Below are 17495 nucleotides of genomic sequence, written 5' to 3' on the forward strand. Positions count from 1 at the left end.
AAGCAGATTTTAATATTCGTTCCTTGTCCAGAAGTGAAAGAAATTTTATAACTGTGGATCTAGGTGGAGTATTTGTTGAGTTAGAAGGAACCTCCTTCTATGTGCCCTTTCAATTCCAAATGAAAGTCCCTCTTTCAAGTCTAAAATTAAGGAATCAATGTTAAGAATGAAATAATGTCTTCTCCTTCAGTGTTTTCAGACAGACCAAAGATCCTGATGTTGTTTCTCCTTTCCCTGTTTTCTAAGTCATCTATTTTGTTAGGCAGCTATGCATTCTTTTTAAGCAGAAATTCTTTTTGGAATTCTCCCTTCAATGTCATTTAGAGAAGTCTCTGTGTTTGTTATTTTGTATGGTCTTGCTGTAATAATTCCTTAAGAGTATCAGTCTGTTTTTGAGAATGTAATTTGAGGTTTTCTAAGTCATTTTTAAAGCCATCCATCTTCAAAGATAGTTCTTGTAAGGTAGATGTTATCAATTGCAGTTCTTTTTTTTCAAAGCAGCATCTGGGTGAGAATTCCTTGAGTTGTTCATATTTGGTGGCTCGCTATATCTCCAAGTTACTTGAGAGGAAAATTTTTGTATATCTCCACCAAAATTGATATTTATGTAGTTTAGTAGTTATCTATAGATTTATGACATTTTAAACTTGAAAATAATTAAATGTTCCTATATTATTATGCTAGTTTTATGGAGCTCTCAAAATTCACTGCTCTCAGTTGGCCATCTAGGCTCCGCCCCCTTGAACCTACTTCTAGATCACTCGTAGGTGTGTGATACTGTAACTCGTCATCTTCTCCACTGACTCTGACAACTTGGACTAAGCCGCAGTGCCATTAAATGGTTTACAGCTACCTCATCAGCTGTATGCAGTCTGTTTAAATGTCAGGACTCCTACTCTATTCACCTGCCAGTACAAACAGGAGTGCTACGGGGATCAGTAATAGGACCCCTCTACTTAATATAGTTATGAATGACATCCACAAGCCAAACAAACGTGACAGTCCTTAAGTATGCTGATGTCTCAGCTGCTGTTTGCCCAGCACCAACAATATTCCAACTCGAGTCCATCACTCAAGGTTCCTCTTCCAAGACCTGCCTAGATTGATCCCAGCTGTTCTTCAATCCCCAAAAAGAAAAATGAATCCCAAAGTAGATCAAGTCACCATACCAAGCTACTAACTGGCATCATAGATGACAAACTAAAATTTCACCAACACATCAATATTATCAGAAACAAAAAAAAATGCAAATTTGGGCTGCTTTACAAAGCTGGGTCATATCACACTGATCACAGCAGGAAGGTAACTGCAATACCCATCTTAGCTACAGTGTGCTTTTGCAATTTTCCCAAGTTTTCAAGCTACACTAATGAACAAGCTTGAATGGTGATGTAGTAAGATACGTAAATCTGTGTCCAACCAAAAAAAAAAAATCAGTGCAGTCATCTGCGGAACCTAAAGCAGCTAGAACTACCACACCAGATATCACAAACCCAACTCCACTCATAATGATAAATAAAATACTACCCCATCCCTCAAACACCCCTGCCGTGAGTAGTGCAGTAAAATGGTACAAATGCAAAAGGAACTTTCTTTCAAAGGCCTGATGCGTAATAGCATCCCAAAAATCCAGCAACTTGCATGGGGTCTCTCTATATTCAGTAAGCATAACTATGTAACCGCATTTGGGTCATCATAATACTGACAACCTCCAGGGGCTTTTAAAACTTACCTCAAAGTACTTGTAATTCATACTAGAATCTGCAAGTATTTGGAATCTTCAAGGTAAAAATAGCTAAAATACTGAAAGATTTCTTCTACTCATTTAAACCATTTCTTCCTACCTGGCTTTTTATGTCTTACTGAAGTGAGTTTATTGCACTCTTCTTATGAGAAATGTTTGCACTACTCCCATGAAAAAATACATCTTTTGTTTGCTTTCTAACCAGCTGTCATACCAAAGTGAATATATATTCCATTACTTCAGCTGCTGTGTTGTGATGCATTCTGTGTTGCTTAGTGATATTCTATTTGTACTGATGATTTCCTGCTCAAGTGGTGGTCTGTAATGTAAATCAGTGGCACTTCTAGCTTGCTACACATTATACCTATGTATGTTAGTTGCTTGCTGCTCTTTCTTTAGAGCTTACTTAAACTTTTGTTAAATGTTTCATCTACTGTTTCTTATGCTTTTCTCCCCTGGACCTCCACTGAAAATAGGAATGTAAACCAGTCAGACTTTATTGGTTAAAAAAAGAAACAAAATTTAAGCTGCGGTGGTACAGCGGTAGCATTGTTGCCTCACAGCAGGAGGTTCTCCTGTTCAATTCTTGGCTGGAGTGCCTTCTGTGTGGAGTCTGCATGTCTTCCCCGCGGTCGAGTGGCCTCACAAAGACCTGCGTGAATGGGCATACCTTCGCTGAAGGTTGGGCATCGGGCTGGCAACTATATACTTTTTTTTTCATAAATCTACAAATATGCAGTCTTTTTGTTATATTTTCCCTTCTGTGTTCTTATTGAAAAAATCCAGTTTCCATTCGTAAGTAACTTTTAAAAACTGGCAGATTTAGATTGGAAAGTACCACCATTTTCTTAATCTCCATAATAGTAGTTTTATGTGTAGTATAAATACTTGCTGACTTAATCCACCTCTGCTGCTAATAACCTTATTACCTCAAATCTACCATTGTCCCTTTTCCCACTTCTATCACTGTGTTCTAGCAATCAGGATTATTACTACCACATAGCTACCATTGTCCCTTTTTCCACTTCTGTCACCGTTGTAGCAATCCAGTATTATTACTTCCCTTTTCCCTTTGTCTCTGATGTTTTACTGTCCACACAGAAGCCCTGTTTTTGTCAAAATGTCACACTGATTTCTAAGTATTACTCCTGCAACATTGCTATTTGCACCCTAACTTAAAGCATACTGAATAATATTTTGTCTGCAACTGTAGTGCCACTTACATTCCATGTCAGTATGGACAGAGTAGCCATTATGACAAAGTTGTTACTCCTGCCTATTGCATATTATAGTTCTTTTGGATGTGTATTTCCAACTTTTAGTTTGCATGCACACACTAATATTTCGCAGGCTGATCTCTTACATAGATGCTTTTTATCTTCATTTTTAAACCTGTCACATTTTCAAGACTTTTTGCTGCAGTAAAACTACTTAAAAAATTCAGAACCCTCATTCCTTTTTAAATTGCAACAAACACACAAAATAATGTAAGTTTACCTGTCCAGATAGGAGCATTTGCCTAAAATTAAGATTAGTCTTGCTAAAGTGCATTTTAGAGCATGTGCTCCTGATCCGACTCATCTTAATATTTACTTTGCAAGACTAGCAAATGGACTGAACTTAAAAAGAAAACGTAACCTGTGCGGTAGTTATTTACATGCAGTAGAACAAACCAGTACAAGCTCACCTGACTATATGGAGTTGTATCATTTTGAGAGTGTATGTGCCACATGGGTTTCATGTGTTTGTTGTTTTATGGACAGCTTGGTGTTTTGCTAACCTAGGATGGGAGTATGATAAAAATGTGGAGAATGAGTGTTTGCTGCTCTTGTCTTGGATTGGCAAGTGTCATTCTTTGGGTAGATGATTATGTTCACTATGTATTTGCTCTTCAGCCACGATCCGAACATGTCAGAAGTTCCTGATTCAGTACAACAGAAGACAGCTCATGCTGCTGCTGAGAAACTGCTCCACTGAAGGTAAGCACTTTTCAGCATGCCACATCCAGTGTTAAAAAATGTATTTTTTTTTTAAATAAACCTAAAAACAAGAGCTGAGACTAGAATTGTCCATTTAATAAGCTGAATGAATGCCAGTACATGTTCCTGTACAGGTCACATAGCCAGATAGTCCTCTCTGCCCTCTATTGGGAGAATTTGAGATTGTGACAGCAGCAGTTAACAACTCACAATTGGTAAGTACTTCTGACAATGAATGTAGTAATATGTTAACACCCATCCTATGTTTATCAATACTTTTGTCTGTGCAGACTGATTAGAATGACAGCTAATGTACTTCTACAGAGTAGCCATGCCCCGTGTTCTCGGCGTTGCTTCCCCCTCCTTTTGGCAGAACAAGGGACTGTAACTGGTGCAGGCTTATCTATACCATCAGTGCTGTTACATCAGAACAACGTATGACCCTTTTCTATGTGTTTCTTTAAAGGATTTGCCCCCCTTATCATTTTTTTTTATTAATTTGGTGCATAATTTGATATCCAGTCCTTGCAGACTTTTTCAGCCAGGACAAGGGTTCTGTAAAACTTATGTAATTTAGAGTAGCCAATTAGTCAGCATACCTTTGAGAAGAAACAAGAGTACTTGGAGAAAGTTAAGTAGACAAGGGGAAAACATGCATATTCCATACAGTACATCGATATAGTACTGGAGGTAAGGATCGAACCCTTAGCCTTGGAGATATGAGGGCGCAACACTAATTATTGTGCCATCGTGCCAAATTATCACAAAACACACATATACATGTCTTTTTGTGATTGTTATATTACAAAGCCAGTTGAGATGTGTAAGACAAAGCCAGCTGAGATGTGTTTTTAAGAAATCCTTTTTACAGTAGAAGGTCTGTACAGTTTCATCTAGGTCCTTTGATGTTGATGAGCTTTTAAAAAACTAAGTCAAATAGCAGCACTCTGCTTAATTTCCTAGTCAAAGAATTATGTAATTTTACAATAAACTAGTTTGTAGTGCACTTCATTAACTCATTACATCCGGGTGATGCCTACAGGTACATCTGTAGTTAACTCCCACTGATGCCTCTAGGCATCAAATATTGCTTATTCATATTTGCATCAATAATTCCAAAGCCATGCTATGTGCAAGGTTTTAAAAATTTTCATCTTAAAGCTTGCACAATGGCAAACTCAGCTGCATTTAATACTTGACCTCTGTCTAGTGCAGGTAAATGGATATTAACTGTTATTTTTATGATATTAATTTATATAGATATAATCTTCACATTTTTCTAAATATCTCCAGAACCAAGTAACACAGACAGAACTCCTTACCCTCCATTTGAAAGCTCTCAGCTAGATGGATAAAATGCTGCTGACAGTATGTGTGTAACTTGAGTGGCTGTTGAGATATTGTAAGCTGTTTACAAAATAATATAAATGTAATTGTAACTGTGTTTACTGTAACTTATACAATTCTGTTTACAGTCTGGAACCTAAAGAGTACTACCACTATAAAAAAACTAGTTTGTGCTGAAGAGTTTGCCATTTACACTTCTTTCATAGTCCCTGTGGTACCAGAGGTATGAAAATTTGTTTGAAATGTGAGGACATAATTTGATTCTGTCAAAAGGCTTAGGCTGCGCCCATTGGAAGTTAAAGTGCAAACTGCCTGAGCTCCATTGGAGTGAATGGGTTAATATGACCGAGTTCAGCTGGCTTCACGGAGCAAAGGGATGGAGTTCTGATTGTAATACATGTGACCAGGGTTTGATTAGGTGGTCTTGCAGGGAAAGAAGAAGAGTGAAGAAGTATGACCTCTCACCTCTGCAGGGGGAGGAGTTGCGTGCACTTAGGGGCGCATTTGGTGGTGCAGATTGGAGAGACTACTGCTCATATTACAATGGGAGGGGTAGAGACACTTGGTGGGTGCATTTCCCACATATGGCTGATTGCTTCTCCCTGGTGTCTTGCCACGTATGCATAGCTAGGTGCAGGTAGACAGCTGCAGAAACCTCAAACCACCCCCTAATTGCAGTGTAAATTATGTCCTCCACTAAAGTGATAAAGAATGATTGGGGCAGTTAACCGGGGGGAGGCGATGACAGCAGGGGCAGAGTGTAAAAAGATATGATATTGTTCCAAGCATAACATCCAGAAAATTAATTTGTAATTTCTGGGGATATATCAAATTTTGAATTATCTTTTGAGATTAGATTCTGACTTAACAGACATCAAGCATTAAAAACAAAAAATATTGCTTTGCTTTCCTTTATGGTGGGTATTCCCCTATTTATAAATTCTGGAACAAAAAAAATTAACAAATTAGTATTTCATTTTTCCCCCATTTTATGATCTCTTGTTTTCAGTAACGCAGTTTAAAGCTACTTTTAGAGGGTGGCATGCACTTAATGAATTTTGCAGCTTTTGTGTAGTTTATTGGGAGTTGTAAGCGTGATACAGAAATTAGATATGTGGGAGTATAGAGGAATTGTGGTGTGTTATACTGGAATTAGATATGTGGGATTATAGGGAAGTCATGAGTGTGATAGAGGGATAAATATGTGGGATTATAAGGGAGTCTTGGTGAGTACAATACAGGGATAAATATGTGGGATGATAGGAGAGTGTGATACAGGGATAGATATGTGGGATTATAGGAGAGTGTGATACAAGGATAAATATGTGTGTTTTATAGGGGAGTATTTTTCATTCTGATACACAGAAAGGTTAACAGGAACTCTGTTAATCAGGGTTAAGGAAGATGATAATTTATTGTAGCGGGAGAAGAGGAAACAGTCTGGGTAAAGGAAGAGGGAAAGTAATTTAGTGGAAAGTGGGAAGCTCTTTTGAGGATGAGAGAATTTTGCATGGATAGATAACAGAATTAAAAAATGCAGCAAGTATGCAAGAGAAATGCAGCAAAGCAAAGAAATAGCCGAGAGGAGCTAGATAAGCAAAGGGCTTTTTTTACTGCAGGAGTAATTTGCAGGTTACTTTATGGGGGGGGGGTGAAAATGTTGCAGATCAGGCAGAAATACTGAATTGTATTCTTCACCTCAATATTTACACAGGAGGGAGCAAATCTGTGTGGCAGGTATGGAAGGGGGGAGGTAAAAGAGCAATTATGGTAGAAGCAGAGAAGAAACCCAAGGCGAAACACAAGGTCCAAATTAGATGTTTTGCAGTTTGCTAAAAGTTGGAGTTGATATCCTTCATGAATTCTTAGCAAAAGTCCCACTGTCCCTTTTATTAATAACTGTACTGAAGTTGAATATAGATTAATGGTGGTATTGTATCCATCCATCCATTTTGTAAATTGCTCGTCTTTCCTCACTGTGTAGCAGAATGAATCCAGAGACTGCATAGGCAGTCTGTTTTCCACTGCTTGTGTCTGCTTACCTTCACTCCTGCTGGGCATTCTCCTGATCTGCTTACCTTCACTCCTGCTGGGCATTCTCCTGATCTGCTTACCTTCACTCCTGCTGGGCATTCTCCCGATCTGCTTACCTTCACTCCTGCTGGGCATTCTCCCGATCTGCTTACCTTCACTCCTGCTGGGCATTCTCCCGATCTGCTTACCTTCACTCCTGCCGGGCATTCTCCTGATCTGCTTACCTTCACTCCTGCTGGGCATTCTCCTGATCTGCTTACCTTCACTCCTGAACAAAACTCCAAGATCTTTAACTTCTCTACTACCTGCTGTCCTCTCCCATGCAGAGAAAATGCCACTGTTTTAAGAACCATTAATTTCCGGTTTGAAGGAGCTGATTTTCATTCAGTCTGCTTCACATTCTGTAGCAAACCTGTCCAGGGCATATCGGTCATTACCGGTCACTTGAGGTTAAGATGGCAATGTTGTCTTCATACAACAAAGACACAGTCCTTGCACCTTAAACTGGATAGTGTCAAACATTGGCTGCATCTTGAAATCCTCCCAGAAACTAGAGAACAAGAGGGAACACAAGATGCACCCTAAGTAGAGTCCTGTGCCCACCTTGAATGTGTATGACTTAATGTTAAGATTGCAAGCGCAACTGAAATAAAAAAGATTGTAAGCTTAACTGTTTTTCCACAAACAAAGGAGACTGATGGCATATAAGCAACAACCCTGAGATGTCATACTGTTTTTAGTTTCTCCTACAGGCATTTCTGGAGTAAGTAGTCCTATGTCTCCAAATCTACAAAACACACACAGAGTGCATTGGGGAACTCCTTTGGCCCCTCCAGTTGTTCAGTGACAAGGACAGAGTTTGAATCAGATACTTAATTTTTGAACAAAGTCTGTCTTCCAGCACTGAGGAGTAGGCTTACCTATGTGAGTAACATCTCTCTCATCTAATTGGAACACACATTTCTGTCCCTGTTCTTACACCCCAGTTTATTGTTCCAAAGGTACTGTTGATGCCTTCTGGACAACATTGCAGAGGCACCTTACTCATGGCACTTTAGGAAAACCAGCATTATTCGTAGATCTCTTTCATTCCTGCTACTTTGCCACAGCAGAACTGTTTAATTGCTGCAGTGAACTCATCTACAGAAATTTTATTCAGTTCACATCACTTCCTTTTGGCTCTGCTCCTTAGACAAACGTATGTCCACTTTATTCAGGAGATCGTCCGTGTCACTTCCACCTTCACAGGTTATATGTAGTTGAGGTCAGCATTTTTCATCACCACTGAGAACAACTAGAGCAGTGTTCTGCTCCATTTGCAGAGTCGGTGGGTGTTTGCCAGAATGCCCTTGTAGTCATACAGTTATTATTCTACAGGCCCCCCCCCAACTAGGACCTTCACGTTAACAATTTCCACACTTGCTACCTTTCTGGATGATCAGTACCAGGTGACCAAAATTTGGAGGACCCCCCCCCCCCCACACACACACACACACACACATACACAGTATTGCATGGAAAGTCTCTTTCTTTAGATAGCTGGCTTTTCAAGTCACTAGTGTCCACCAGAAGGTCCTGGGTTTACCCCCTTGGTAAACACTGACCACATTTCTGAACTTTCCATGCCTTCATTTCAGTAGCCAAGATCTTGAGTATGGTCTGTTCGGGCTCCACATTCCTGGTGGTATATAGAACCTCCTTTGAAAGTGAGAGCTGAATTTATTCTGCACAAGAGCATGCACTTTACATTCTTAAGATGTTTAGTACATTTGAGCTGTATATATGCCATATGAGCTGTACACAGAGAGTAGCCCCATGGCACGGAGGGATGACCCATGTTCAAATAGCTCGACTAGTTACATGGGTGCTGCAGGGGCCGCTTGTGGGGAGGGTGTGAGTGACTGACATCGGGTCACCCCACTGGGGAGGCAGCCTAGGCTTGTCACTGTATACAGCAGTATTAAAAGACTGGTGGGGTCTGTGCTGCAAACATTGTGTATATTCAGAAGTGTGCATGCACTTACCAACACAGCAAATAAAACTGAGCTCAGAAAGGCTGCTTTGTGAGAGTAGTGGGTGTTCAGACACACTCCTCGGCATGCTTTGTGAGGGTAGTGGGTGTTAGGACACACTCCTCGGCGGCAGTATGATGCTGCAACAGTGTTCTTAACGTCCTCATTGGCCCCAGACGTGGCCTTAGTTTGAGCCCAGGTTAGGCTATGGTGGATCTGGGAGACCTGATAAACATGAGGAGACAGTAGCAGCTGATGGTAAGTTGTAGAGAGTGGATGGGGGGACACATTTGGGTTTCCCCAAGTCTGTTCTTCCACCATCCCTGGCCATTAGACCCAGTTTGTCCCCAAATGGAGGGATTATTTGACATCTACACCTGATTTTCCAGAATGTGCAGCTTCAGATCTAATAACGTGAATGCAAATTTGTTAATAACCTTTGGACCAAGGTTCCTTGGCTCGAAATAAACTTATCAGTTAACTGATTGATTTATTTCAGTTTGTCTACCAGGGTAGGGTTCTGATCTCTGTGCACCCTTTGCAGACTCGGGCCTGGATTGTAAAAACCAGGCAACAACAGCGAGTTACATTAGTAAAATGTGCAGGTTAATGTCTGACGGGTAACTGACCAAAATGCATACAGAAAAGAAAAAAGCTACGAGAATAAGTACACAAATTGCTCAACTAGTGGTTTCTTACTAACGTTTTAGCACTGAATGTGATCATTCCTACATTCTTACCTCAATATTGTATTACATTGTAAGAGAAGTGTGTATCATTGATTGGGGAGAAGTTAGAGGAGGAAAATGGGGATTGGGGTGAAGTTACAGGAGGAAAATGGAGATTGGGGAGAAGTTAGGGATTGGGGAGAAGTCAAAGGAGGAAATGGGGATGAGGAGAAGTTAGGGATTGGGGAGAAGTCAAAGGAGGAAAATGGGGATTGGGGAGAAGTTAGAGATTGGGGAGAAGTCAAAGGAGGAAAATGGGGATTGGGGAGAAGTTAAAGGAGGAAAATGGGGATGGGGAGAGAGGTGAAAGGAGGAAAATGTGGAACGTTAAGATTGTAAGTTGATAAGGAATGGTGATGGGTTGGCATATATGTGAGAGTGGTGGTAGTTAGCAAAAGGTAGATGTGGGAAAAGGTAACTGTTGTTCTTCAGGTCACATTTGTAGCTGGCATGTGGGTAGTATGTTGTTTAAGAGCTGATTTAGGTCAAAGTATGTATTTTGGTAATATCGAGATGGATTCCCACAGTCTGGCTATCAGAAATGAGATGCTGTGATATTGGGATGGATTCCCACAGTCTGGCTATAAGAAATGAGATGATGTGATATTGGGATGGATTCCCACAGTCTGACTATAAGAAATGAGATGATGTGATATTGGGATGGATTCCCACAGTCTGGCTATCAGAAATGAGATGCTGTGATATCGGGTGGATTCCCACAGCTTGGCCATCAGAAATGAGATGCTGTGATATCGGGATGGATTCCCACAGTCTGGCTATCAGAAATGAGAAGATGCTGTGGTATCGGGATGGATTCCCACAGTTTGGATATCAGAAATGAGATGCTGTGATATCGGGATGGATTCCCACAGTTTGGATATCAGAAATGAGTTGCTGTGGTTACTTAAACGAAGTTTTGTAATTGGAACCTGAAGAGGGGAGTGGGAGACAGGGTAGTATGTAATCAGTGTTTTGTAGTCCTTTTAGAAAATTTGGCTAAAAGGGAAAGGGATTCCATTATTATTTATAGAGTAAGGAGCTTAGTAGCAGGTCATTTCTTCACTGAACCAAGAGACACTTGGCTGTTGAAAAGATGAAACAACAGTGTTTCATTTTAGATGTTGTAAGGGGCAAAACAGCAGCCGGAACTAGAAGTAGTTAGTGAAGAGGATTTTTTTGTTTTTGATTTTTGGAGGGATGCTGTGATGGCAAGTCTGTATTTGACTTGAGAGAGTAAAATCCCCTTTCTTATGGCACCCCTGCCCTTCAGTAGCTAAGAAGTGAGAGATTTTATTGGCCCAAGATATTGTTTTATTAATTTTGGTTTTCATTTGCTGTATGAGAAACTGAAAGTTAAGTTTTTGGCCCAAACATAAATCTAAGCAGCAAAACCACTTAGTAGTTTCCAGTGATTTGCTCTCTTTGTTATATGCCAGTTGGAGGGTATAGGTTTGAGTTTGTATGGAGTTATAGGGATTGTGGCTTTAGATTTGATTGTGTTAAGAACAAAGTGGTTGTTTTTTAACCATGAAGTTAGCGTGTTGAGGCCTTATTAAAAGGTTTGTTTAATTATGTCGGGGATTAAGTTAATCCTGTTAAAATGCCCTCAGCATAGAGTATTACATTATGTTATATGAAGCTGGAGTTTGAAAAGCAGAGGGGTGAGAATACATCCTTGTTGGCACTCCCCGTTTAAATAACTTAGTTCTGAAAATGAGAAGCCATGTTTCTGTGGCAGTTGGACTAAGACTTGCATTATTCATGCTGTACAGAGAAAAGTATGGTCATCTGATTGACTACGTCTGTTAAATCTATATTTATTAGGCTGTCAGCTGCAAGTGTCTAAATTGCAGCCTTATTGCGCCTCTCTGACCAGAATTCATGTAGATGGAGAGACAGCATGACTTGTTTTTAAAAGTAAGTTGAATGTTTATAAATACATTTTGAATGTGGTGTTTGTTGTGGAAAGTCTATTACTAGCCTAGAACTCCAGTAACAGTTCACCACTCTGGTTCATGTGAGGCATCTCCATGGTTTCTCTCATAAGCATTAGTTTTGTAATAGAACTTCAGAATCTGTAGGGTCTGTCCTTTCAAGGACCACTCCCACTGTCAAAGTGCTGAACACTTATAGTAGCCATTGGGCTACATAAGTATAGAGTTCTTTTTACATTGTGCAGTTGCATTGAGGCAATCCTTTCATTTACTGGCACAAGCTACTATGTGGGGGCTTGTAAGTATATCCATACCCACCTGGGTCTTCTCCAGAGGGGAAGCTCTGTAGTGAACTGGAGCCCACCCCTGATCAAGAAGTCTGATCCCAGAAATAGTGCTACATGTCCATATCCCAAGAAGTATTTCATTGTGAAGGTCTAGTTCATTAATATTTCCTGCCACTTGAGTGGTATTGCACCTGACCCCCCCCCCCCCCTTTGCCTTGCAGATGGTGAGCCTACATAGCTATTCCCATCACTTTTGTGGGACAGTATTTCCATTTCATAAAAGTGAGTCTAGAAAAGAAGCAAGTAATTACAGGCCTTTTAGTCTCCCTTCCATTTTGGAGAGGATCACAGAAATGATTGTGCATGGCATGTTAGTGGAGTATCTAAATACTAATTGTCTGCCCATTGGCAGTCTGCATCACACAGCACAGGCCATGACATCCATTCATTCATTCTTTTATGTGAATGGGTCACAGTTGTAGCTGTGGGAGACACTTTTGGTAGGAGGTATCTGGAATTTAGTAAGACCTTAGATACTATGGCTTACAGCAGTTTTGGAAGAGAAATTAAAGGGTATGAAAAATGAGGCTCAGAATGGTCAATAGAACTGATCAGGAAATAAAGGAGAGAAAAATTATTTAAATTATCAAGATACTTATTGCTGTGGTGAGCTTGAGTTTTTTGTAGGGACCAAATAGATCTATGACTTTTGTTATTGTGAGCAGATTGGGTGACAGTTGGATTTAATGTATAAAAAAAAAAGAAAAAAAATGCAAATGGACATGGTTGGTGGGATGACCCTAAAGCAGGGCAGAGAACTGCTGCTTCAGAGTAATGATCCATAAACTGAATAATGTTGCGCAGTGTGAAGGGGCATTGGTCAAGGCCAGCAAGCTGTTGAGATACCTGGTGTGAGTGGATTTCAGAGATGCTGTGGTCGACCAGCTTTTGAACATGAAGCTGATGCATGCTGCTCCTTTACTCAGCCATCATTGTGCCAATCATTGAGCCAATCATTGAATAAAGTGCCCCATTTGCTGCATATCTGTCTAGACATATGGCAGCAGCTGGAATGCCCATATGTTTTTTTTAGTTGGTCCTTGTATCCTTTCAGTAAGCTATCTCTGTCAATATACTCTGTATCCTACAGACTGCTAAGAGGTGTCCTGTGTCTGGCTTAAAAGGCATCCTCTGACCCATTACTGATAGATTTACTGCACATCAGCAAGTCAGATGCCATCAGAAATACTCTGTGTAGGAATCTAAACGTCTTCTGCAACATCAGCACAATGGTTTGGAGGAACAACTGTATCACATTGAGGATACCACTGCTCTGGAAGAGACTAGCCATCCGCATTTTATTTATTTATTTTATTTTATATTTGTTTACCGGGGAGGTCTGACTGGACAGAGCTGTCCATTTCCAGCAGATGCCCAGGGAGAAAATCTCCAGAACAATTGCTAACATACTATACATAAGTTATTTGCATGAACATTGTGGTTTATACATACAGTTATAAATATAGCAGATAATAACATATGATTGCATAAGATATTTACATAAGTATAATGGTTTAGACATGCAATTTAAAAGTATAGCAGGTAACAATGTAGACATAAAACAAAGTTCATCCCTGTCCGTTTTCAAGTGCAATTTGGATCTATGGATGGGAAAAAAATGTACCTCAGGACTGCGCACTGTAATACTAATGGACATAGGCAGATCCTAAATGCTTTACCTATGCATGGTTCTCCTCAAATTATCTATGGTGTGATCCCAGGTGTTCTCATCAACCATGGGATGGGAAAGGCCAATCTCTAACCAAAAGCAGTTAAGTTAATTCAAACAGAAAGGTAAACTGGCCAGGCTTAAATGACCTGCAAGAGCAGCTAGCCTAGTACTTGCCTTTGAACCTGTAAACCTATAAGGCCAAAGCATATGGCTCTGGAGACCAGTAATAGCAAGAGTGTGTTACATAGATAATGATGGTATCATCTCAGAGTACTGGACCCTGATGCTATCACATGTGGAATTCAGCATATAGTTCTGGAGGTCATACAGGAAGTGCGCCTACTCTATTTGCTGCAGTAACCCCTTCTAGCAGAGGCTGGAACTACAGTACGTGCGTTTCCCATAGTTAGTGCTATACAATGTTGCCTACAGGAACCCCTCCTGTGATACTTTGGAATTGCATAATGTGAATCTCCTCTGCTGTGAAAGGCTGGCACCCAAGTAGATATCGGCTCCCCCACAATTAGTGCTGCTCCACCATTGTCTGCAGTCACCCTGTTGAGAAATAGCGGGACTGCAGTAGCTGTAAGCCTACTATAGTTATAGCCGTTATACCATTATTTACATTGTCCCCTGCTGGGAAAAGCCAGTACTGCCGCAGCTGTAAGCACTCCCGTCATTAGCTGCAAGTGACCCATACTGTGAAAGGCAGGAATTGCAGTGAATGTGAATCACCATATTCAGTCTTTAGCCTCGTTGGTTACAGTGAAGTGACCCCATTTATGAGGATAAATTTTGCTGTGATCTCTTTCTCTCAGGCAAGGCTACTTTGATGCTACTAGCATTTACTTCTTCCTGGGACAGAAGGATAACGTTGCGCCATGACCTCCCTGACTCATGACTGCATGAATCTCTTGTCCCCACTCTGTTAGGTTTGGTTTGTGGGTGGTACTGGAAGGTCAGCTCAGAAAGAAACATTGACTACTGAGAGTCATCTTTGTTTTCATTGGGGCAGAGGTGTAGTGGTGAAGTGTCTACCACTGGAAAATGAGTAGAGCAGATTGGCCCTCTAGTATTCCAGTATTTTCTATGACAATAGATATGAGAGGAATGTCTGACATTACCAAGTATAAGGGAATTGGTCCGTTGGGTCTAGGTTAAGGTCCCCCTCAAGCAAGAACTGATGAATGGTATCTGCTTCCTGTACCTCATTTGCGGGGAGAACAGTTTGTACATCTGAATAGATTATTCAGTATGAAAATGTTCCCATTTGACAATGGACCAGAAGACTTGATTATTCTTCTAAGCTGGTAAAAGATACATTGGTGCCTCATGGACAAGTGGGGATGGAAAGGTTATGTAGCATCCCTGAGTTACTTACTTCTTGTCTGTCACTACTAGAGTGCCCCACTTCCTGGTGGTGTGAGGCCTTTTGGCTGGACTGAAGTGCATAAGTGCAGCTATTCAGTGTGTCCATGGCTCATTGAAAGTCCTTTTTTTCTGGCAATGTGTGGCCTAGAGGGAACTAGTAATTTTTTTTTTTTAATGAAGATGATTCATACCAGTGGGAAACATATTTCTGATTTGTGATATGAATGTGTTTTTAAGAGTTCACAAAGTCAAATTAATTTTTTTCTCAACTTTAGAGGAACGAGTTTCTGTGACCAGAGAAGTACAGAGCTGTTCGTTGAAAGAACTCGAGAAGGATCAGTCTGAGGAAGAGGATGACTATATGGACACAGACTCTGATTAGCTGGGAAAAGGGGATGGGATGTATTTGGACAAGTTTCATTGTGAACACTGTGCTGATGGACTTTGATAAGGGAGGCTTCTTGCTTTACAGAGAGGCCTATGGGAATTGTATCTCATCTGTTTCTGGGAGTGATGTTGAGCGTGTCTTTGACACCCACTGAAGCCCATCCACTTGGAGGCAATTGCTCACAGTTTCTTAATCACAAAACTCAAAATGTACAGCAGCTGAATCCTTTGTATTTCTCACCAAGGAGCAAGAGATAATTTTGTATTTTTGCTCTGCAGATTTTTTTTTTTTTTTTTTGTGAAGTAAAAGCTGTCTTTTATGCACTGCACAGTGTCATGTACATTAAAGTAGATTGTGTATGTATGCTGCATTTGGACACAGGGTGTGCCCTTCCTTCAATACCCTGTGCATTAGCAAGACTGCATTATTCTGTGGTACTTGGAGTTTGAAAGTAGTACTGTTGGAGCAAAGGGAACCTTGAACCTTCCCTGCCTAAGATGGTGGTAAAGAAAGGTGAACATGACAACTATGAGAGACTTTTTTCTTATGGGAGAAAAAAAATGTAGAAATTAAACCCCTTGACATTCATGATGACACTGGAAAAAGAGTTCCTTTTATATCAAGAAAGCTTTAGGAGTTTCAGTACTGTAGGGGCAGCAAGCACCTCTGCAAATGGTAAGTACTTTGTGCAACCTCTGCCCTGCATAATCTTAAGTAAAGAAGTGCTTAATTGGAGATGAGTTTCATTCTGTTTAGTGCTGTTGGAATTCTACAGAAAGCCATGTTCCATTTGGGCAGTTGTACGCTCACACCAGCATGTACACTGTCTCCTCCCACTTTAAGGACATGAGGAGAATTAAGAGTACTTACTGTATAATACTAAACCTCACACATGCTTACACCATTAAAAGAAAACACTTATGTATATAAAGTGTAGAATTTGTATACTTTTATATAAGGGTCCCATACATCTTTGAGTAGAAACCTCAGCCCTTCTTGCCCCCCCCCCCCCCCCCAAGGTGCATCTATAAATTAATGAAAACTTGCACAGATTTGAGAAGATTGATGTTTAGTCAGTAATATCGAACATTTTTATGCTGCATGAGGCACAGTGTTTTTTATATGTAAAACTCCTTCTGTCATAAACTCGCTCATTTCACAATGAGCACTTGTTTGCAAATGGTACTCAACCTAATCACCGACCTGTACCAGATACAGGAAAAGCCTTTTGTTCCTCCTGTAGTCCATAATGAAAGTCTGCTTATGAAGACCACATATATCCTGTACTGTGGATAATGCTAGTAAACATTGGTGGCATCTGTTGATAAAGAAAAAGTTAGTCAACATGAGAGTAGCTTCTTCCCAGTGGCAGTCTCTGGTCAGAGATGCACAGTGTTATGTATAAACATACGTGCATATAAACTGTGTGTAACATTAATACATAATTTACTAGTAATCTGGGAAGATTTAGTCAAAATATATAATTTTGGTATTAGTAGCATTTCAGGCATCACTCTGAAATAGCATAATTTTACAGTGTACTGTTTACTACTAACCCTCTGAGACATTACCTAGCAGTATTGTCATTATACTTTAATTTTCTGTATAATTTCATTCCCTCTCCCTGCTGGGTATAGAAAGATTACCTCTGTCTTTGGTGTAATGCCTCTGGAGTTTAAGCACAATTCTGTCAGCATCATGCTCTTAAGATAAATTCTCGTAACTGGGGCTAGGCTTCTGCTTGTCTGACAAAGTTATTATCTGGTAGAGTTCCTTCTGTAGCATTATTGTGACAGCCATCTGCAATGAAAAGTGGCTTGGATTTATGTTATTACACTGGAGGTCACTTTGGGTTGTCCACCACCATGTGCATTTACCCTTATGATAGCTCTTGCATGGTCATCAGTGACTCCACTGTGGTGCAGATCAGCAGTCCTCC

General features: G+C 40.3%; 1 protein-coding gene across 2 annotated transcripts in view; it reads left to right on the plus strand.

The window, feature by feature from the left end:
• POP5 (POP5 homolog, ribonuclease P/MRP subunit) overlaps nucleotides 1–16291 on the plus strand; it is an 80613-nt gene extending 64322 nt beyond the window's left edge. For both annotated transcript variants that reach the window (XM_044068874.1, XM_044068875.1), the window contains exons 4-5: nucleotides 3640–3723; nucleotides 15444–16291. In XM_044068874.1, coding sequence (XP_043924809.1) covers nucleotides 3640–3723; nucleotides 15444–15550 — 191 coding nt within the window. In that variant the 3' untranslated portion in view covers nucleotides 15551–16291. The remainder of the gene's footprint in view (nucleotides 1–3639; nucleotides 3724–15443) is intronic.
• Nucleotides 16292–17495: the final 1204 nt, after the last annotated feature.

Source organism: Protopterus annectens, chromosome 4.part0 (genome assembly GCF_019279795.1).
Source record: "Protopterus annectens isolate FY-2018-M chromosome 4.part0, PAN1.0, whole genome shotgun sequence".
NCBI classification, from domain to species: Eukaryota; Metazoa; Chordata; order Ceratodontiformes; family Protopteridae; genus Protopterus; species Protopterus annectens.